The sequence below is a fragment of the Siniperca chuatsi genome, linkage group LG14 (genome assembly GCF_020085105.1).
Source record: "Siniperca chuatsi isolate FFG_IHB_CAS linkage group LG14, ASM2008510v1, whole genome shotgun sequence".
NCBI classification, from domain to species: Eukaryota; Metazoa; Chordata; class Actinopteri; order Centrarchiformes; family Sinipercidae; genus Siniperca; species Siniperca chuatsi.
In genome coordinates, this window is record NC_058055.1 from 7,902,062 (window position 1) to 7,925,924 (window position 23,863).

General features: G+C 39.5%; 1 protein-coding gene across 1 annotated transcript; it reads right to left on the reverse strand.

The window, feature by feature from the left end:
* Positions 1-2,803: 2,803 nt before the first annotated feature.
* On the reverse strand, positions 2,804-22,574 carry LOC122888468 (transmembrane protein 164). Its single transcript, XM_044222943.1, has 6 exons — positions 21,285-22,574; positions 11,967-12,016; positions 8,632-8,698; positions 7,294-7,372; positions 5,836-5,936; positions 2,804-4,228 (listed from the first exon to the last, which is right to left on the reverse strand). The coding sequence occupies exons 1-6, from the start codon at positions 21,720-21,722 to the stop codon at positions 4,022-4,024; spliced, it is 942 nt and encodes a 313-aa protein (XP_044078878.1). The 5' UTR covers positions 21,723-22,574; the 3' UTR covers positions 2,804-4,021.
* Between the last annotated feature and the right edge of the window lie 1,289 nt (positions 22,575-23,863).

Consider the following 23,863-nt stretch of genomic DNA (forward strand, 5'->3'; position numbering starts at 1 on the left):
GCAGTAGAGCATGCAGAGCACATGCCGTGGCTGTGGGCTGAATGAGGATTTTCTGGCTCCAGTAACAGATAAAGATGGCACTGAGTACTCAACCCTTATTCAAGCTATAAAACATCCTTTCACAAACCAATGGCATAAACTAAACAAGGGAGCTCTTAATTCCTGAAAAAATATGAGTTCTTCATTTGATATATTATTTTGCCTTTTCACGACAACTCTGCAAACTCATGTGATATGATCGAAAGCTGTAGAAATGGAGCTTGAGGTGAGATTGTTTTGTCTAATATGAAAATTGTTATTATAGCTGATTCTGGCCACTGTGATTCAGTGGAAGTGATGTCACACTGTACCGTGTACAATGCTACATCACTGCTGGGGTCACAGGTGCAACATACCATATACGACCCAAGAATGGTGGGTGTGGTCAAAACCACAACCGTGCACCCATACAGGTCAAGGATACAATGTTTTCATGATATAAAACATTGTGTGGAATTACAGTTAAGGTGTTTATCATCAGACGGTGCCAGCAGGACTGTAACAACTTCATCAAATTTGAAGTGTTGACATTTTTCTCTCTTATTCCTTGTGGTATCTAGAAATGCAGATGGTTTGTTTTTTAGGTGCCCAGGTTTTGAGATATCCGTCTCTTACTTTTATTACTTTTATTTGAATACTTTTGTTTATGACCGAATACCTGCCAAACAAATGACATTCCCATCAGCCTCAGCTGCGCTTTGGGTTTAGTGCTAATAAGCAAATTGCTAACAAGCTAAACTATGATGGTAAACATTCTACCTGCTGAACATAAGCATGTTGTCATCGTGAGCATGTTAGCATACTTATGTTAGCATTTAGCTCAAAGCAATGCTCTGTCTACAGCCTCACAGAGCTGCTAGTGTGGCTGTAGACTGTTGATTTAAAATGTATGTGGAAATGACACATAACAAATGTTCATTTTGATATTTATTGTTTCAGTACTGAACAGACCACTATGGAGGTTTATAGTAATAACCAGTAGTAAAAATAGGTACAAGCCAGTAGTTGATTGTCTATGCAACCTTGTTGTAAAACACATTTGGAATCTAGTGTGTCTAATTCATAATGTGGGTGCTTCACCTGTATAGATTTAACATTTTAGGATTTGTTCTAAATTCCTTTTGCTATTGGATTTTTAATAGTGCTTTTTGGACCATCGCTGTTTACTTTCCTTACTTTTGTTCTGGTACTAAGTGCCTTCAGCATTTCAAGTGTTAATTGTGAAAAAAAAAAAAAAATTCTGTCAACTATGGCCACGTTGAGGTGCACACGTACAGAAGCTTGTGTGGAGCCGTGGCTGTAAAAAGGAGAAGGATCCTCACATGCTTGGTCTGCCTGTCTGCCAGTTTCTACACCGAAACCACTCAGCACCAAGTCAGGAGAAGTCTGGGCAGGTGTATCTGAAAATACTTTGCTGCTTGTTACATGATATTCAGCATTAAGTGCTCCGAGATCTGCCGCCTGTGTGTAACCACACATGAACCCAGTGCTGGCCTGAGATCAAATCCAACCAGCTTTTTAATTTCTCTCCTGAGTCTGCCTCTGGGCCTCCATCTGTCTGAATAAATGTTACTGATGAGTGAATGGACTTAAAACTGGTGTTAAAAGCAACAACTCCATGAAGTCCATTTTCAATTTCCATTCAATTCACTTTGTTTCACTAGGGATTTATATTGTCTTATGTGCCATTCGTGTTACAAAATGTGTCAACCTTATCAATTCCATTACCTGCTGTCACCAAGTACTCTTCATTTCCTCTGTGTTGACCAAGAGACTGGCTGTTTGTCACGCTGAAGCTGAGAAAACTACTTGAACACCAAGTAAGTGACAAAGATGCTTTTCTGTTGCCTTTCCTCTACTCTCAAATAACAATAGAACATAGTCAAGTTTATTTTATGAAAGCGACGCCATAAAACCCGAGATTTCCTACAGCCACTGTGCTGTATATTTCTGCATCGACAACAAGCACTTGAAGAGCAGCATATTTTAACATATTTCTTCTCTTAATCCACAGTCACCTTGAGGCCTCTTTGCCGCCACTGTGGTGGTATTAGATCGACCTCCTCTCTTGACTGTCTGTAATGATGAAGTGCTACAGGCCTGTAAAAAGTCTCTTGCAGCTCAGTTCAGTCGATGCGCTGCACTTAAAGCTTTTTACCCTGTCTGGCCTTACAGAGAACAGTGAACCCAAACACACAGGACAAAAGCATTTTTATGAGTCAGGCAGCAACTTGGCATCAGTGGAGTTTTGTGGTGTGCTGAGAGGCCCTATCATTTAAGGAACAGTTTGACATTTTGGGAAATACGCTTATTCGCTTTCTTGCCGAGTTAGATGAGGAGATTAACACCACTCTCGTGTCTGTCCGTTAAATATGAAGCTGGTCTCTATGCTAAACTAAGCTAACTGCTTAGCTTAGCTGCGTGCTCATTTCATATCAAATGGACAAACACGAGAGGTATCATTCTTCTCATCTAAAAATGCAAATAAGTGTATTTCCCAAAATGTCAAACTATTCAGTGACTTCCAATTCATTTTTAACAGTCACTTCTAAAGTTAAGAATACTGTCCACTGTACTATAAAGACACAGTAGTAAGATTCCTTGGCAGTTTAAAGTGCAAAGTAATAGAGATTTAAGTATTCAAAATGCACAAAATTTAAAATCCCAAAATAAGTGTTTCAAAATATATGAATATATATATGAACATATATATGAACATGGTTAGAAAAGAAGAAATGCTAAATATACACAATGAGAACTGTGGTCAACTGAAATCGCTTTTATTGTCGATACAGCACATACACTCAAACCCATAAAAATACAAAAGTTTGTCTTATTCCCTTCTTTACAGTGAAGTACAGTATATGCTACAGTAAAACACACCCCTAACACTTGAAATGATATATACCATGACAGACATAGTCCAACTATAATTCGATTAGCTAGTCAGTTCCTTCTTTCGAATAGGTAGTCAGTAAATGACCCAAAGTGACTTCATGCAGATCATCTGATGGATTTTTTATACAAAACCGAGACTGTGACTTGTTACAGTTGTAATGGTGGAGTGAATTCGGGATGCCCTGTAAGATTAACTTAATGATCAAGCAACAAATTCTATTCAAGTGTCGTGATGCATGATTCAAGCCCAGATACATATTTGGTCACAATAAAATAACAGACTAAAACATAACCTCCTTGGCAGAGGTAATAACATCCCAGTGTAGATCCATAAGTCCTCATTCATCACTTTGAATCTCAGCACGCAGTACATCCTCATGTCCCCCGATTATCACAACTGGAATGATCTGAACGGGCTGGAGACAGAAACGCAAAAGAGGCCACTTACAATGATTCGTTCATACCCTGTACATGTGTGTAGTAAAGTGGGAACAAAGGGACGCCATTTCTATTTTCAGTCATGACAACACCACATCATACATGACAAACAAAACTCAGACTATGAACAAGCAATAACTTTTACAACAGCTCACATTCACAATCTTTTTCAAAACGCACTTGAGACAAATAAAATGGTAGCTTTACCCACTAACATATGATCTAGCATAACTATCACATAAAGAACTGAAAGTGTAATAACTGCAGATCAGTAGTGACATTTGGGTGACTCCTATTTTCTGTCCTTAAAACTTTACATTTACAAAAAGGCAGCTTGAGAAATCGTCCACAAATTCACTTACATATTTCTGGAAATTGTATTCCAACAAAAAGCTAAATTTGTCAAACTCCACAATGCTAACTATCAGCCTTAAAATGCCTATTATGTTTGTGCATGCAAGCCAACTACAACACTAAAAGAATGACACATTGATTCACTGGCCCTGAAATGCTCACATGTTTCAGTAAAACAGATGGTAAGTCTTAAAAGATGCATTAAAATGTTGATTTAAAAAAAAAAAAATCTCCATGAAAGGAGCAGGCATTTAGAATGAAAGGCTAGGTCTGCGTGCATCCTCGTGGACATTCAGTCAACTTTCTTGTTGCGCAGTCGGAGTGTGTCCAGCAGGTATCTGCAGATGGAGCCTGTGTGTTGCGAGAGGAGTGTGAGGACCTTCCCGTGCATGAGGGTCAGCAGGGTCTGGTGGCCCGTCGCCCACACCCGGTACCAAGGCCCGTAAAAGGGATCGGACACAGCCGGGCACAGCATGTTGTTCAGGTTGACCTCAGTCGCCTGGAGGGCAACAGAGACAGACAGGTTGAGTAAGCACAAGTCCTAATATGATGCTAATACCAATCAGAATAATAAGCACTACCCAGTTGGATAATGAGGTTTTGGCAAATGGCATGGTTGACTTCACTGTATATATCTTCATAATCACTCATTTCTGCTCCAAAACACTGACTGAAGGATGAGTTTATAGCCTGTAAATCAGCTCATTATTTGACTGCCGAATGATTCATTCCATTTAGTTAGACTTATATAGATTTACAATGTTTTTATGATTGTTTAATGTCTGCAGAGGGTGGAACAAAAAGGACAAACACCGTCCAACATTATGCAATCCAATGCAGTAGCACTGCAGTAAAAACGGACTTTAATAATGTTCACTCAGTGATGGGAAGAGTGACCACTGCTGACCACTGTTTCTCTTTGCTAATGCAGAGTTCGGTCTTTCTCGTCATGATAGTTTAGATTAGTCTGTTTACTACCATGCATAATTTTGCAATCAGGCAGCCACTATTTGCCTACTATTATTTTTTTTTTTTTTTTTTTTTTTTTTAAATATATCTCTATTAACCTCAGAAGTCCGCTTTTAAACTAAAGCTGATTCATACTTCGAATTGGTATTCAACTCAGTATGACTCACTCGTGCTTCTGTCTCTCATTTCAATGTACTGTGAGTGGACAAAATAATAAGTGCTACAAAACAGGATATTCATTTTGAACTAACTAGCTGCAGAAATGAGACTGAGTTCTTAAAAATCATGAGAATATATAAGCAGAACACAGGAAAACTGACTTAGCCGTGGTCACAAGTATACCCTTACCAAGAGTCAATGAAAGGGACTTAACACTGGCCTAAAATTTTATACCTAAACCTGCATCTTATATAAAAAGGTGGGATGTTCCTTAACCGATAGAAGGGCGTTGCAGTGTATGTTATTTATCTGTAAGGCTCTACTACAAAAACTGCCTCATTACCTCTGCTGGTCTCTATCTAAATACATCACTTACGTCAGGTCACAGGATATTTTAACATTAGCTGTAGCACATGTTCAAACTGAGCTTGGAAGAACTGGTTTCTAACACTACGCTCCTCACAAATGGAATGAGCTGCAAACAACTTTGAAACTAAAATCTCTCATTTCACTTGATTTTAAAAGCCTACCATTAAGTATTTGCACTTCCGCTTGTAATTGCTTTTCTTAATGTGAAACTAATGTAACGTGTGTGAATCTAAACTGCATATGTTTATTCTTGTACACAGGTCTTCTTGGAAAAGAGATCATGATCTCGATGAAACTACCTGTTTAAATAAAGGATTACATAAATATTCAAAGCATGTGTGCATGAGAGTATGTATGTATGTATGTATGTATGTGTAATAAACAATAAGATATTTTCATAATACGCAATTAGTGTTTGTTGAAGCACCATTGTATTGCATTCCATTATATTTCAATGTATTCCTGTTGACACATGTTTATGGTTGAATAAATGACGTATCATTCTCCCTGGAAATGAAACCAGTGACACAAGTGATGGCGTGATCACTACTAGCATGTACTTTGCACAGTGAAATATCACGTAAAGCCCAGCAGGGGGCTCCATCTTACCAGGCCAAGGACCTGCAGGAAGAGGAAGTGATAGAGGAACAGGACGCCATTGGAGAGCAGCGCCCACCACACGTCCCCCAGAGGTTCAGGCTTGTACACACCTGCAAAAAGAAATGCTCGTAAAATAAAAATCCGAACCAGTTTGTGGAATAAAGAGAGCGAGCACATGGAATGTATCTTCTGTGCTGACTCTGGCAACCAGGCAAAATACTAATGAAGCAATGCTAATTTCCATTCTCTTCCCTGTTGGTGTGTTTGTAACACGTCAGTCGAGTCAACAGATAGAACACCCTGCAACCCCAGTAAAACCAGTCACAGGATGTGGTGTCAAACTGGCTTTTCCTGTTTCCTCACTGCTGGCATTTACTAGAGTAATACTATGTTTAACAAGAACCATGAGTATTTCCTTTTGTGTGGCTCCAGTGTCACGTTACTAATGAAAAATGAGGCACTGAAGGCAGAGGGTTGATTACTGTGCTCCACTCTAGATAAATCTATCTGACATTTACCTGACTTCTACCAATTAAATGTAGTTTTTTTTTTTTTTTTAAAGAAAGCTCCAACCCTTGTGGATGTGACCAGTTATTGGAATCTTACCTGCCATTGTGTTTATAGTTTGTCTTCATTATAGTTTAGGTCTTTTTAAGCTTTCTGTACACCTTTAATAGTTCAGGAAGTCAATGGAGCAAGTGGTTTCTTTTCCACCATTTCTTGCTTCACATTTATACTTTTTCCACACATTTACAACTGGGAGCTGCCCAGTACAACTTCTGTCTTCTAGCATTTGCCACTAAGTGACTCTGAGGGCACAGTGACAGCAGTTTATGGGGGAAATACTGTAAATGCATCTCCAAGCTGCAGAATTTGGTTCCCAGTTTATGCAGATATGCCTTAATGTTGTTACAGTCTGAATTTCGTTTTAGTTCATAAGAAAAGGTGAAATACTGCAGTGTGAGTTGCTGTTGGTTATATCTGAAGGTTAAGTGAGCTGTATTAGTCATAACCACAGGAGGGGTGGGATCCCTCCCTGACAATCCAAGTCATCTTTCGACCTTTGGAAGACACAGTGGAGCAACATGAAAATAATACTGTCTATATGGCTCTCTTCCCACTTCCCAGAATTTTCACATTTGCTCTTCAGTAGCATGCACATCTTTATAGCAGAAGGTGGAAAAGAATGTAAGTATTATACAAGAAGCAGCAACAGGTGTCTGTTTAGAATAAACAGATTAACTGCGTAGCTGACGTGAGCAGCATTAGCCACCATGGTTGATCAGACAAAAGAAAAAGCTGTACCTATACCAACTCAAACGTCATCAACAATAAGGGAATCCATCCAAGGATAAAAGATGTCATGGTATTATAACCTTGCATGGTTGGCGTGTGCAAGGTATTTTATCATGGCTGTCAATGTGAATGGAGAGAACACGGAAGTAGTTACTAAAGATCAACACCTACCTCCTTTCCTGAAAAGGTAAAGAGGCACCAGGTACAGCATGAAGTGCTGGATGTAGTAGATCTCCTTCTCAAACGGTAGCTGTGGAGAAAATGACCTATTTTAATTGTTTACAACGCACATTAACGTTGCCATACAGACAGAGCCGCCCCTGATCTTCTGCAGGCTCTAAGCAGAAATTTCATTTGCTTAGATCCCTGCAGTATTGTTTAGATGTTTTATTGTTTTTACTATGAGATACAGAAGAAGTACCTGAACATTTGGGGAATGATATTTGTATATAGTCTTAAACTTAAGGGGGCGTGATGATAACAGAGAGCCAAAGCTAACCTAGGATCAGCAGACACCTCAGCCTCTTCAAAGATGGAGAAGAAAATGATCGTAAGGTGCACAATATGGATAACAAAATGAAAATAAGAAGACAGTGGACATATACTGTATAATTTAATGTTTTTACAAGAATATTATAAGATTATTATTATTATTATTATTATTATTATGAGGGTATGATGTAAATTGCCTCTTCAGTTGAGTCTATTTAATGTTAAAACTGATTAGTGTCCACTCATCACACTTCTGTTGAGTATATCTGTTATGAAAACTATTATAAAGGGCTAGCTGATCAATGACATCAGTGTACACTGATGCTTAAAAAAAGGCCCCACCTTTACACACCTTAACAGTTCTGTGAAGGCATACTTCCCTTGTTCAACAAAACAAGTTCATTACCTAATAGGGAATGGCATCATGGCAGAAAACCATTTTTACTTTACTCTGGTTAGAATTGTTCTCTAGTAGGAGCATTTGATCCTCACAGGGATCATGTTAGAATTAGACTTTTTTTAAAGTTCAAACAGTCAAAACTTAGAATTTGAAGTTAGTGCATTATCTACTGCATCTGGTCTTCGTCTGCAGCTGTTAGTCAAAGCCTTTCAAGCAGGCAGTGTAGCCGGATCTGAACTGATTCCCTCAGATTTCCATCATCAATCAAGCTCCTACTTTCTGCCACTTGGGTCCGACAGTGTGTCTTCTGCATTTTGGAATTCATTCTTCAGATTCAGGCTCTAGTAGAGGAACTACGTTTATTGGAGCATCACATTCATATAAACGTCACATTTTTGAAGAGGAGATAAAATGTCACCAAGTAGTCATCCTAATCAACGCTAAGGGATAAAACTTGCTCTCCTGTTGAGCTTTCATAAAAGATTAAATATATGGACTATGAACAAGACACCTATCCATAACCTCGGAGGCAGAACAAGAGCTTGCAGGATGAGAGCAGCAGCCTTTCTGAATGAGATCAAGGCTTTGATGAAGATTTTTCAGTACTGGTTACTTACCAGTCTAGTGTTGACTACAGGGAACATTAAAGCCAGTAATGCACCGTTCAACATGTGGACCTGCAGCCTGAAAACACACAGGGAAAAATAATAAGCCAACAATAACAACAACATTGAAATTTCAAAATATCTGATAAACCTCATGTTTTCCATCACATCTGCCTCAGACTTCCAGGAATTTTTTTAACAATAATTTCCACATTGCATGCATCATTGCATTACAGACATATTAGTTTGAATCGATCAGTGCTGATATAAGCACAGAGGAACAGGTGGAGGAGAGCGTAGATTATGTTCTAGTTTGCTGAAAACCAATCAGAGTCCTCACTGATGCTGTTAGCGGCAGCTGTCTCTCATTCTTTGGCAGGATCAGTTCCTAGTGGGAGTGTTGATTGTGAGAAGTCAGGTCACTAATGGCTCACGCAATTTCACTCTGTATGTCATAGAGACTTGACATTTCTAGGATCCATTAAGAAATCACACAAAGTTGCTGTCATGATTCTGACAAATCACTAACTAACTATTCATTCACTATTAGTATAGATTTAGACATAATCCAGTCTTCAGTTAGCACTCATCCTTCAGCTGCTTCCGTCTCACTCACCATGCAGTACACACACAGCCTGTCTGCTCCTGCAGACAGAGGGAGTGTGATGCTTGTTCAGTTAACTTCTGCACATCCAACACGAGGAGAAATGTTTCTATTAACCAACAATTATTCTAAGAGCCAACGTATACAAAAGCCCAGGAGCTTATGTGTCAAAGTGTGGAGCTACAGCTATATCCACTGACTGCTCTTTTTGTCAAATGAGCCAAAATAACTGTTGTGACAGCCAAGGTCACTGGGAAAACAGCAGGGCTGTAGGAATGTCAGTTCAAATGAGCCCAGCTGTCACTCTGGGGGGCCTCCAGACCGTTTTGGAAAAACAGTCTGCTTCCTTCAAATTCAAATTCTCCACATTTATTGATCATTAGCAACCTTTGCTCAGTATTCCCCCCCCCCCACCCCCCCCCCTTTCACTGAATATGTTTGAAAATGTATTTTAAAATAATGTATTTATATAGAAGCTTTGGTATGTGTAAGTGCCACTCTCTGTCATGCTTCTATAGGCATTTACCTTCATATATTAATCACTATATATTAATTATTACATTATCATCACTTTTCAATATCTGTAAATGTATCTGCATGTTTATAGTCATCAATATTCACAAAGTCTCCAATGTTATTTTGCTGTCACAAGATAATGGTATGTGTTTGCTTCACATGCAATGCTTTGTCTGCCTAGCAAATAAAAAGGAGCTGAAACCAAGCAGAAGGGAGGCTACTTGGGTCTTTAGACAGAGGTGGTCTCTCATTCTTGAATACAGACGCTGGTACTGTATGTTTGTTCTACACAAGCTGTTCATTTCCATGATAAGGTCACACTGACATAAAAGCTGGAGCTGCATTTACGCATGAAGAGGAGGCAGAGATTATGAACTCAAGTGGCAAAATAAAACATTGTTTGATCTTCTCTGAAAAAGTCTTAACAGTCAGTCAAATCTTCAGACACTGTCTGAAAGACACCAGCAAATGTATTACAATGCCTTTGATGGAAAAAATTTTTCTTAAAAGTTTTAATGCTTAAGATTCTCATGAAATCAAACCCCATTTTGCTACTATTTTTGGTTGGCCAATCAATGTATTGACATTATGTAATTACCTCTCTATGTAGCAGTTTTCATTGTTACTGGTGGGGTCCGCCAATCCTGCGCAGGATTCAAATTGTCAGCCTATATCAGCCTCTGTTTACTGTGCACTCTCTGAACATTGTATCAGCTGTATGAAGTTACTTCTAATGCAAACTTCCGCTGCTTCACATTAAAAGCGTTCAACTGGTGAAACACACGAGAGCTTTTATTGTGAAGCAGTCACAATGTATTGCGTTTTCTGTCACTGAAGTTAGCGCAAACAGTGATTGTTCATCAAAAATGCAACAGTCTTTTTTGCTATTTCTTTGACAGCAGGATCAGTTTTAGATATTGCAGAGAGTAATGGAACAAGGAGGAACACCCCTTAGATGCAGAATTCCAACATCTCATCAAGGTAACAAACTCCTTTTACTGTGCCCTGCCGGAAAACGTGGTTGCTCATGGCATGACAGAAAAAGGCAGATTATTGACTGACTTCTTTATTAAAACATGACTTTGTGTTGTTGCATTGTAAACAGATACACCAGTTGCTCTTCTCTTGTATTTCTGTAGCTGCTCATGGAGTGTTTGCTGTAGTATTAAACCGCACTTGCTGTTGCCATGGTAACCACAGGTGTAGCCAAATCAACCAGGACTGAAATCTTACAAGGATTACAACTTTAAGCATTCCTTATTTAAAATCATTTTTCATGCTATCATCTTAGGCATTGATGGCATTTATGGTACAAACACTGTGAAGTTCCACTTCTTATCAAGGTACATATAAAATGCCATGTCTACACAAACTACAATTGTCAATGTCCTGAACCAGGATAGAAATCAGTAAAAACATTTCTCAAGGGAAATACCCATGAAATGTCTGGTAAGCTGATGCAGTATTATATAAATAGTCTACTACGTGAAAGAACATCTTGGCCTGATGGATAAATAACATTTTTCTGAACTGACTTACTTATTTATATTAGTATTTTGTTTTCCAAAGATGACACACTTGTTGGAAAGTGTTTCATAAAGCTTCTCAAACTCCCAATTTTATTTTTAGTAGGCTAATTTATGGTCATGTCAGGTATGACATGACCATATGACAAACAAGATTGCTTTAATAAAACTGCTACCACTCACTGCAGCTGTTCACTGTGCGACTCCCAAGGGCTAAGGCAACAGAAAGTGACCCTGCTTGTATTTATGTCTGAGTAAATTCAACTTTGTAAACCCACTGGCAAAAACAAAGTCATTGCTCCTGAATAATTAACTGCCCAGACCAGAGCAGTTGTTGAGACTATAAACCCCAACACATTCATTACAATAAAACACTGTGAAAACCCAATTTACTCTTTGGAAGCCTACAAGTAATTAAAATCAACATGGAAATTGCTTTTATATCAAAATAAAATGTTTAATTTGGGTCTTTCTGCCCAATCATTTTATATTACATTCAAGATTTGCATTCACGACAGGTACATCATATGGCAGGTTGAAATGGAGGGTGGATGTGAGTTGTGGCCCTTTTACATTTAGCACTAAACACACTTAGCACAACTAGAGAACTATATTGCCAAAATACATTGTTAATTTTACTGAATAGAACAAGAGTAAAACACAGACACAGACAGACATGAGCCAGGGGTAAATATACTCACCTAAACACAACCATTGCTGTTTTACATGGCGGGCAGGCCAGGAGGAAGATCTGTTGAGGAAAGCACAGAGAGAGATGAGAAATCGCATCATGTTATTATGGAACAGCCCGAATGCTTCAAGAGCGTCCAGCTCTCAGTGCTGTAAGTAATGAAAAAGAACAAATTGCTTTAACAAGTTTTTATTAATATAATAAGAGCAGGAGCCTTGAACGGAGCATCCTACAGGCAATTGTAAAGTGTTTCTTGCTTCAAATACGAAAAACAAAATGCAGAGTTAAGATGGGACCCAGGAGGATGGTCAAACAATTAGGGTAGAATTTGAAAGCATTAAAATGGCTGCCAGGTATTGGCATCAATGTATTTTATTGCACGATTTCAAACAGGACTATCGACTGAAACAATCTACAACTCATTGCTCATGGAACAGGGAAAAGGAAAATAATCAATTTCTGTTTGAGAACAGCAGGACCATGGATGAGTAAATATTCTGGACTGTTTGGTCCCCAACCGCTTTGTGTTAACAACACTGATGTGCTTTTGTCAGGCTTTTTGAAATATATGGTAATGACTGTGTTACAAATGCAAACCTTGGCCTAATGAGTTCAGGTTAAATTCACAGCCGAATCCCCAATGATTTACCAAAAGCTTCACAGCTCCAAGTGAAGGCTGCTGATATTTTGTTAACACGTATTTTATACATTTGAGAAGGAAAGTAAACAAAGGAAAAGATTTCTAATTGGTAATCTAAATGGTTTCTAATTCCTTGATTTCCTGTCAAAAGCATTCATATCAATATGCTGGCTTTATAATTGAATGAGAATATAGGTTACAATGTGGATTCTCGTCTCATCTATGCTCAGCGACTGTGGTATTGGGGCCTGGAGGATACTGCTAACATGGATTGGTTTATACTCCATCTGATGCAAGAAAGAGTTGGTTTGCCTAGAAGTCAAAGGCTGGAAACAGCATTACAAGAAAGCAATTTACTTGAGATCTGTTGTACAACTACCCACTGGCCAGGGTATATCTTGGGGATTGATCTGCAGCACACCTATCAACTCATATTAACCTGCATTGTGAACAGAAGTGAAATTTATTTCCACAAGTACGTTTTGCAGACACCATAAGACACATCAATTCATTATTAGGAAACTTTATTTCATTATTCTTGGTGTCACAACCTAGCTCGAACTTAATCAGGTATATACCAGAACACCAAAAGATATGGGATGATGTGTACATCAGTGGTGTCAGTAGTGTAGGGTGTGCATGGGGGATGAGAATGGTGTGTGACTGTTGTAAAGTGCATAAAATAAACTAAAGGGAACCGAGGAGGAACTACTGTCACGACTTAGCCAGAGGCTGGGAACACCAGGCCAGGTGTTACCAGAAGGAACTGATGACCAACCTATCAACCAACAGTGAGCTGAATTGTAAGAACAGTTTTATTGGATCTCTTTTTTATTTCAGTATAGAAATGCCTACCATAGTTATTCAATTTTTTTTAAATTTCATGTCAAGTTTAATTTCATAACGTCACTTTTCATGAGTTGTCACCGCCCTCTCACCTTTCAGCCATTCACATGCCCCCTGCCTCAAGCACTTGTTAGCGAGAGCAACGGGTTCTGAATCATAGAAACAGTCTCTTTACTTTGCTGAATAATAAACCAAGCTCAGAACCCCGCCTAGCTAGTTAGCAGGCTAGGTAGGTAGCATGTGCAGCCTTGTTAAGCTAAATAAATAAAAGGAGACGTTAGTTTCTGAGACTGTGTACCAGGGATGCTGGGAGTCAGTCAGAGTTCGGGGTGCTCAGAGGAACTCAGTCTATTTAATGACGTCATACAAAATGCTGTGCGACACTCATGGTTTTTGCATTCACTTGAATGGCCAGGATATAGACATATATAACAATTTTAGAGTGTTTCACAAGCAGACAGCAAACATAAACACCAACATACTGTATGTCGAAGCAGCCACAGCAACTACAGGAACACTGAACTAATGCATGCAACTGCAAGGACAGGAAGAGGGAGTGAGACAGCACCTGGATACGTGGATCTATTGATGCCCATTCAACCAGCAATGGGACATGAGACAGCTGTCACTCTGTTTGCTGTTAACAGAGTGACAGCTCTTAAATGATCAGTTTTTGTTTCGTGTCTCCACTTCTGCCCATATGCATGACCTCTTTTTCTCTCTCCTTCTCTCACTCTCTGTACTTCCTGGTAAACATTATTAAATTAATACTCTGCCAAACCTCAAAAAGATTTGCGCAAGCTCTAGTTACCAGATATATTTCATCCGGATCTATAACCAAATCACACATCCTGTTGTACTAATGACCAACATGTGTCACTGTAGAGTGGCAGTAATTGCAGTTACTTTATGTACTCTAGCTGTAGCTGACTGGATTAAACTCTCTGTCTGACCATGTGCCCTGACGTCTTTGGTTACTTTGATTCAGTGGGACACTCTAAACTCCCTAGCACACCTCAATGTGTGTTAGGGAGATCCGACATGCCTTGCCCTGGTTGGAAATGAGGTTGTTTCTGTATTATAGACTAATACATATTAATGATAAACAATGATAAATAAAAAGGGACAAATGTCAGTATGAAATAAATACTTTTGAAAAAGAAATTTCTATTTCAAAATGCCCTATTATGAACTAAAAATAAGAACGATGAAATAACATTTCATAATAATGAGTTGAGTTTTAATAATTTCTTAAATAATGTACATTTAATACAATTTATTCATGTCATTATTTATCTCATAATTAATTACTTATTTATTTAAAGGAACAAGATTGTAAGAGTTAAGGGGATCTATTGGCAGAAATCATTAGTGAAAATAAGAATCTGTGGTTTCTTTACCTTAGAATAAGCCCTTTATATCTACAGAGGGAGCGGGTCCTCTTCCACGGAGTCCGCCATGTTGCATTGCTTGATGCCACTAAATCATACACACTGGTCCTTTAATATTGAACACTTTGGGACTCCATACTCAGAGCATGAACAAGCCCACAAAATAAGTTGACAGTAAATATTTTGCAGATATTTCTAATATGAACATACTGTTAAAAGGGAATTTGGGCAATATGGAAAACATATTCTGCTAATGGAAACAGTTGCATATGCATACAATTCTTAGAAGTGTGTACATGCCTTCCTGTTTATGATAGCAACACAAGTCTGGGCTCCTGCAGTGTCATCATCTATACTGCATTTTCACTCTAAAAGAGAGAATAGACTCAGAAATGGATTTCATGCAAATTACTGAGCAAGTTGTTTCTGTCAATAAGGACTTGTCTGACTGGTGGTGCTTCCACAACGAAACCAAATAATCCATGTGTCACTGTTGACACTCTGTTGTCCTGGACTAACTACTATGCTAAATCGAGGGCCTATTCCAAAAAAAATGTCTGGGAAAGCCAATTTGATCTGACTCAAAAGGCCCCTTCAGCAACTAGAACTAGGATTAATCCTTGTCTGGGACGCTGGCCTGTGAAGTCATTATCTTATTTATAGGTGAGAAGAACTACTTAAGTATAATCCAGCGCTGTATATAATGGAAGAGGAGATTCTGGACTATCACTAGATAGACAGCACGTCTTATCTGATCCACTGTGTTGCATATTAAATATGCAGACTCCAAACATTGAGATTCTAACAATATCTTGTCAAAGTTAATGCATTGTGTGCATATGTTTTTATATTTGGTTCCTTCCTTTAACTGCCAAACTGGACAATGTTGTTATTTCATGAAAGTTTCTTTACTTAAATTTTATCCTCTTTATTTTCGGTGGGTTTTGAAATAGCCGGGCAGTGTTTTGTTAAAAAAGGCAAATAGGGAACAGTGCTCTCACCTGGTCGTCACCTTTGATGTGTGGTAGTTAACAGTCATTAGGCTAATTAGCGTTGACAGGAGTTGACTTCCTGACTTCTGTGAAGTGCTAAACACGCGATTACAGGTGAAACATGGACATTTGGCTGATTTTTCACCATAAAACTTCCAAGGACCTTATTCCAAGTGACAAAGAAAAAGAATATTTGTGTGCAACACACATTTTTTGGCTGAACTGGAGACTCAACAAACTGAGCTGGTAAACTATTTAGTGCAGGACGCACTGAAGGTCAACAACAGATGAGTTTTCCCATAATTAATATGAGAGCCTGTTTTGTCTGTTTTATTCTTGGAGTTGTTGAATCGATTTGATGTGTGTGAGGCACAAGCCAGTCTATTCCTCAGGTATACTGATACTCCGTCAGTGTCCAGCAAAAACTTTTAATTTGGTTTGTCCTTGGGATGAACTTGGTGAAGCTGCTCGTTGGTATTTTCAGTTCTGGTCATTAGGGGCTGTGGGATTCTTGTTACCTTGCCATCAACCTATGCCTTTGTTGATCCACAGTGCCCTTGACTTTATTTGCATCTAAGGGCTCCAGTGAAATAAGTACATGATAAAGTAATTTACACTATCTGGATAGTTACTTGTGGACTTAAAACATCATAAAACAATGGGGGAAAAAATATAGAATTGATTGATAATTGAAAAAAATACATTGATTGAATCAAGTATACGACTCAAGAGGAGTCACCATTTCAATGGTAAACCAAATTTGTCATTACTGTACACGAGCTTCTGCAGCTCCGATAAACAATCCGGCCCGGACTATATCCACATGCATGATCACATTTATGAGAGTCAAACCAGCCTTAAAGACACAATTACCTCCAACGGTCGTTTCTCCCTATTAATTTTACAACGGAAATATAAACTTATCTGGGAGGTACAGCAAGCTGAGGCATAATGCCATCATCTTTCCTGTTTCCTGATGCTGGTCTGCTTACAGTTGACTGGGAAAAGACATGACATACGAAGAAGACCTTGATTTCATAATCTTACAGGTGATGGCAGCTGGTTGCAAAATGAGCGGCCATTCAAAGAGACACGAATCTAACTAGACGCAACTGATGGTGACAATCTCAAAACCAAGAAATCTCACAATTTCAGCCTCCAGAAAAATAGTGGAAAGACTGGAACTGAAAATGCAGTTCAAGGTGACTTAGTTTGTAATGTTGGCTATTTTTTGGTCAATTTGAGCTACCTCCACAACATGTACATCTACAGTGCAAATATAGTACAGCTGTGGCTGTATAATAATCTTTCAAGCTTTTAAGGAAAACTGCTGAAAAAGAAAAGGTCAATGGCCCATTTATAGATTGACAGAACTCATTATTGATAAGCCATACTTCCTTTTGACAAGTGTAGTCATTAAGTAATACAGTCTAGTGCTTTGCAATCTGAATGACAGAGTCAATCTGTTCTGCTGGATATTATTGCTACAGCTGATAAATGTGGCTACATTTAAAGATAATGCTGATACTGTAGTCTGTTATACTGACAGTGAATATTTGTTGCACAGTTGTGCATGGTACTTTTACAGGCAAGCTCTGAACCTATGGCTGTGTGTCTGACAGGAGCTTACCTATCATGGTTTAAAAAGGAAACTCCCAGCTCACTGGAGAATCCTGTAGGAGCTAATGAGTCATTTAAACACCACAAACACTTAAGAGAAATTCAATTTCCTTAACCTATTCTCTCATCCCGGAACATCCACACCCACAACATTGGACAGCATTTTTACAGTAATGACAAATTCAACCATTCCAGATAGCGATTGAGTCAGTCATGATTATGATTATTATATTTGCAGTGGGCTTCAATAATAGCCTTTGTAGCATCTAAAATCCAATTCCTGGGATATGAAGATAAGATTTTTGTTTCCTAACTGGAGTCCTAACCTTACCATGTTACACCAGCTATTGGTTGTATTGTACCTTGAACAAGCTGACACTCTGCAGCACCAGAAATCTAATCAACTGCACAGCAAAATATCTTGGTATTGTACATTATCACCTATCAATACTCCCATACAGACGGTCTAAATGTCACAGGAGGATCCTCCAGCTCTGGTCTCTCATTTGTGTTTGCCATTCGGAGGCAGCGACACTACAGGAGCTCGACTAACCGGGCTAAGCCGACTAGCATGCTACAGCTGATAGACTGGTGCTCTGTCAGAATGTTTTGGGTAAAACTCGCACTCTAGAACTTCTGCTCCGTGCGAGTAGTCAACATAAACAGACTATTTTGACAGTAACAGTTTGGGTCACAGGGCGTACCGATCAGAGGAAGTCAAATACTGAATGTCCTGTGCCGAATGGATTCGGGACGACTACACGTACCGTTACAACCCTAAAACAGAGCAAGGGTAAGAACACTATACCCTGATTTATCCATCACATCTATACTAAATGGTATGTGCTATTTTTGTTTGTTTATGGAGCCCGAACCACATCCATTGGACTCCTGAAAATGCATGACAGTAAACTGATCAGTCAGCGATCAGTCGGATGTCTGTCAGTGTGGCAATGTGACGGCTCTTGTTCCATGTGGAGGAAAACGTAACAGACATCTGTGTTGTCAGATATGAAGCATCAACTCATCAGACACTGAACTCTCCACCCCCAGTGGGGCTCTCTAACCTTGTTCTGAGTGATGCTCGCTCGCCGGACGTTTTTAATGTGTGTGTGAACTCTGCAACTGACACAGCCACTCTATGCACGACGAAGCATTGTTTTTCAGCAACAAATATTTTAATTACAACTACACTGAGCTAGGACAGCAGCTTTGCTTAAAAAGGTGTTACCTTTCCTCCCATTCAATATTTATATTTTTGTAGTAAGCAGGAAGGTTTCCCAAAATTAGGCTGGTGTTTGTGTGCAGTAAGCATCATCATTCTATGTAAGTATTTAGTAATAACATTAACACTGATCTTCAAACCAATTCAGAATATGTAGAATTCAGCCAATGCTAATGAAGCGTTCTACCAAACAAGACTGCTGTATAATGACACTGCAGGGCAAGCAACCTGCAGCAGCATAGCAACACTGACAAGTGGTTATATTCTAACACGTAGATGCAAGTAGATGCCCGTGCTGATTACTCAAGGACTGTGATAAATTCAACCACAAGACTTGACTCTGCACACCTCACTAGGGACCATGGGAGCTTTACAGGAGCCTACATTTGTCAGCATATAAAATGTATTCATAATTCTGGACTTCTCACTCATTTCCAGATGCAGTGTTTTTATGCAAAGTTGCTGGGTTAACAAGCTAAAAGGAGATGGGAAAGGGGGCCAGTTGAGGATCTTTGCAATCTTTCTGAGAGAAGGGATTAAATAAGGTACCGCACCCATATACTGTAAATCCACCAACTCTAATGAAGACCTGGTGGGTGGAATCCAATCATAAGATGAGTCAATAAAAGCACACTTATACAGTCAAGCAAAGAAACATCCTCATAACAATCACCACTGCTAAGCTGTCAAATATTCAACAAGTATCAAATCTCCTTCCTGCCCTCTCGTTGCGAGTGCGGGACAACAGTGCACCATTGAGCCCACAAACATCCCCTTCTACAAAGTAAGAACGCAATTCCTGTTCCACCTATTTTTCTGATATCATACAGTTAAGCCCCCTGGCCCTATTCCCTGCAACAAATAAACTCCTGGAGGCCATCCCTGCAGAGCCATCCCTTTGATAGAAACAACTCCTTCCTGTTATCCTGTTTCAAAAATAAAATGTTACAACAATCAGGTAACTTCGACCCTTCAGTGTACCACTTCCGTTTTTAAAACCATATCGTTTATTTTCTTTAACTTCCTCTTCTGATCACACTCAGGTGTCAACAAGCATGAGGAATACCTACAGTGGATTGCCTTCACCTTGGTCACCATACATCAAGGACATTTTGCTACCATCAGTCAATTCTTCATCACGGTAAGCAATTCATCAATGTCCACTAGCTATCACACTACCATGCCTGCCTGCCATGTAATCTGAAATAACCACAATACATCAATATTACTTGTTCTCCATATTTCATGTGTATGACAAATACATTCAAAAAGACAGTTGGCAGTGACCCGTTGCCATGACCCATGGTGTGCAATCAAAAACCATGAAGGTCAGCCAACCAGGAAGCATAAAAGAAAACCATGCAGGTACTGTATATTCTCATGGCAGCAGTGAGGACTGAGAACCTTTGTTTTGTTTTGAACCATTACCTCTGATTCAAACTGAGGGCGTTGCCTGGCTTGGGCGTCCGGGGCTGTGGCCCCGAAGATTTTTTTTTAATTTAGCCCTGAATAATTCTCCCTTTTCTCTAATAACCCTCTTCTAATTGAGCGGCTTGTAACTAAAGAAGATGACAGCGTTGTAGTGTTGTATCTTCAGTGAACGCAACAGAGGCAAGGGTTTAAAGGGAAATACGTGGAAATACTCATGTCTTATTGGTTGACAGGTCTGTCAGTTCTTCAGCTGATATGCCAAATGCTCACAAAGCGTGAGGAAAAAATGGGCATAGGAAGGTTTTTCAAATTTCAATTTTTCAATGTTTAAGACACTTGGAATGTAAATAAGGTGCCAGAGTGCATAAAGAAGCATCAAAATAGAGCTTGTTTATCAATTTTTTTTTTTCTGGGGGAGGAAACCTGGCTCAGGCTGGACTGCTCCTCCTCAGTAGCTTTAAAGCTGTTATAAACTGGGTGCAAATCAGATGACGCTCAGCTCCTGTTGCATACCTCAAGGGCTGAACTTGGGACAACAGGTCTTTTTTCACGGCAGCACTTCTGGACCCCCCCCCCAACACAGATGAGATGAACGCCCCTTTTTTGATTGTAATTGCTTACTGCGATTATTATTCATTTGTTATTCTGTCAAGTTTTTGAGCACCTTTAAACGAGCTATATAAATTTAATAGTATACATTTTTTCCTTCTTCTTCTTAATAATGGTAGTGCTAGGATAGTCAGGTTTTAACTGAACAGTACTTCACACCCCATGTACATGCTGTACATAAAGAAAAACATAACCATATGTCTGCCACTCAAAATTTGTCATACAGCAGTTTCAAGTTCTGCAGGGCTCAAATGAAATGCCTGGTGATAAGGAAGCAAAAAGTACTTAGGTAACACTGTCTAGGGAAAAACCCCAACCTTGGTGTTTCACCATACTGTAGATGAGTGAGGTCAGGCCAATACGTGGTTGATGAAACCAGTGCCATCAAAGTCAACTAACATATTACAGTGCAGATCATAAGCCGTCAATCAACTCTGTCACTCTGTTTGGAAGAAAAGGAGATACATGCAAGTCTGTCTTCAAATTTGATGCGTGTTGCTTTCACGAGTGCGCACAAAAATACACGTAGTAACAAAACACACATCAGCCACCACGGCCCCGGCGTCCTCCTTACCTGAACCATGGTCATCACATGGCAGGGATTCAGCAGATAAATCACAGTCTTGGTCGCGAATTTGAACCCAACCTCCACTCCAAAAGTCATGCAAAGGGCAACAAGCAACAGGTTCTTGCCCAGACTATCCTCCTTTGTCCTTGTGCAGTCTTTTGCAACCACTTTGAGCTCTTTTGAGATGTTTATTTTCTTCAGCGCCACGCAAATCTCTACTAGGGAGATGAGGACGATGACCAGACTTTCACTGATGCGCTGCTGGGGCGCGAGAAAGGCGGCACACTCGGGGCCCCCGTTGCCCTCAAACTTCGGATCCACCCCGCCGTAGATCCAGTCTAACAGGCTGTATATATTATATCTGGACATATTCCTCTTCTCGTGTTGGAAAAGATACGAACAAGATGGAATCAAAGACGTCACACTGACTTCTTGGCGAAACATGAACTGCAAGATTTCCCTTTCGTAATTGGTCTCGTGGTTGAGAGGTAGACATGTATCCACCGCCTTGGTGTGTTTTAACAAGCCAAATCGCCAAACTACCTCATCCACAGACGGAGGATGAACTTCAGCTGTTAGCAGCAGGAGGCAGCTGTAGTCAAGACGACCCGTAGCAGCTGCTGGTGGTAGTGGGTAGTGGCAAGGCTGTCTCTTCTTTCACGTCCCTCACACAATTACAAAGTAAGCTAGCTAACGTTGACAATCAAATTGGCATCATATGAAACAACCATTCGTGCTGGCTACGGGCTCTCTTAGTCATACCAAGGTAGGAAGCAGTTTGCTGGAGGTTGGGTTAGCGTGTGTTAGCGTGTGTTAGCAACAGCGCAAACACCGGATGGTCAGCTAGCTTAGCTACCAACGCTACCTTGCTGAACTGAAGCGGTATATTCCTTTTCCCCGAGCTTAGCCTCTCAGGCTAAACACAAATCTCTTCTTCGTAAAGATTTTTGGCGGTTGGCAATCAACGAATCTCATTGGTACATAGCATAATTTAGGTGCTGCGTTCGGCGGCCCTTGTTAAGTGGGAAAATGATCGGGTGTGTCAAGAAACCGGACAAATAACTACAAGAACTGAGTAAAGGAGGCTAGTGCTGCTTGCTGATTTTCCTGGGTAACGATAATTACTCGCTGGATGCAGACTGTGATATTCACAGATGGTATATACGAGTTTTGTCGAATGATCAAATGCAATTTATTGGTAGTAGATTTTTTTTTTTACTTAAAGGAGCACCTTAACCTAACATAGTATACTCTGCCTGGGAGCCAAATCTGAGGGCATAAAATAATCTGACGGCGCACTCAACACACGTGATGCTCGGGGGATGGTGCGTTCATAAAAAATCCGGAAACTTCCAATGTCCTTGTTGCATCTGAGAAATAAATTGCCATTGAATGCAGACATGATGTTTCTATTCTAAACCTCCATTGCATCACCAGCATAGGGCTAATTTCACCACACATTGGAGTAATGAGAAACTGTATAATAACAATTGTTGTGTTAATAGGGTTCCTTCTCCACAGGGAAACATCTATGGTAAAGACAGTTATTCAATTCAATGGTATCCATAAAAAGGATTCTCAGATGGGGTTCTTGGGACCTATTATCAGCAAGAGGAGTTCTGTAGAATTATTTTCATCCTGTATTTAGCTACCCCTCATTTACAAAGTTTATGAATGTGAGCCACTTACACTTATTTCTGAGCAATATTTATCACCTGATGTTTCCATTACACAGTATGGGCACACTTAATTAGTGTGTATTCTAATTGTCTTTTTCATAGTGCCACAATATGAACAAACATTAAAGTGAATTACAAAATACATACTTGCCAATATCAAAGTCCACTGAGAGCTCATTTGTAAGGTGGTTTCGTCTATGCTCGTTTGGCATTGTGTTTCCAGTAGGGGGTAGTGACATATGCACTCGTCACACTAATTGGTTTGGGATTCACTTCAGTTTGGCAATATATTTCACAGACTGACATGGGAAGAGAAAAGAGGAGAAGTGAAAAAGCTTTGGGATGCATCTAATGTTTCTCCCACAGTGCCTGCTTTGGTTGGCCAATGCTCGGTTTTGAAATAACCACCTGAAATAATTCCATTAGTGTAGGGGTGTGTGTACTCAGTGTAGCGCAGGGCCTGTTTGAAAGCAGGTCCAGCATTCCAAGTGCAAATGACTCTGTCTCGAAATGTTGTAATTGTGGCCAAAACTGCTTTACTATGCACAGCAAGGGAATACTTGACATTCTGTTTTGGTTGTACTGGTGGTATAGCGGATAAACTGAGCCCAAGTTTGTAATCAGCATCCAGTCTTGAAAATGATTGAATAAATAAGATGAGCTTTTTATCAAAAGATAATTTCTTAATGACATAATTGAGTGATTAAAAGTACATAAAAGTGAAGTGCATAGAGAGGAATCAAGAGGAGGAAAATAGGTGAGTTCAAAATTAATATATACATAAATCAATAGCCTAACATGCATGAGCGGGAATGCAATCACAGTATCACAGTACCACGAAACTTTTCAGTAGACTTCAATACAGTCATATTCCTATGAGGGAAAAGATCCTTTTAGCTTTACAGT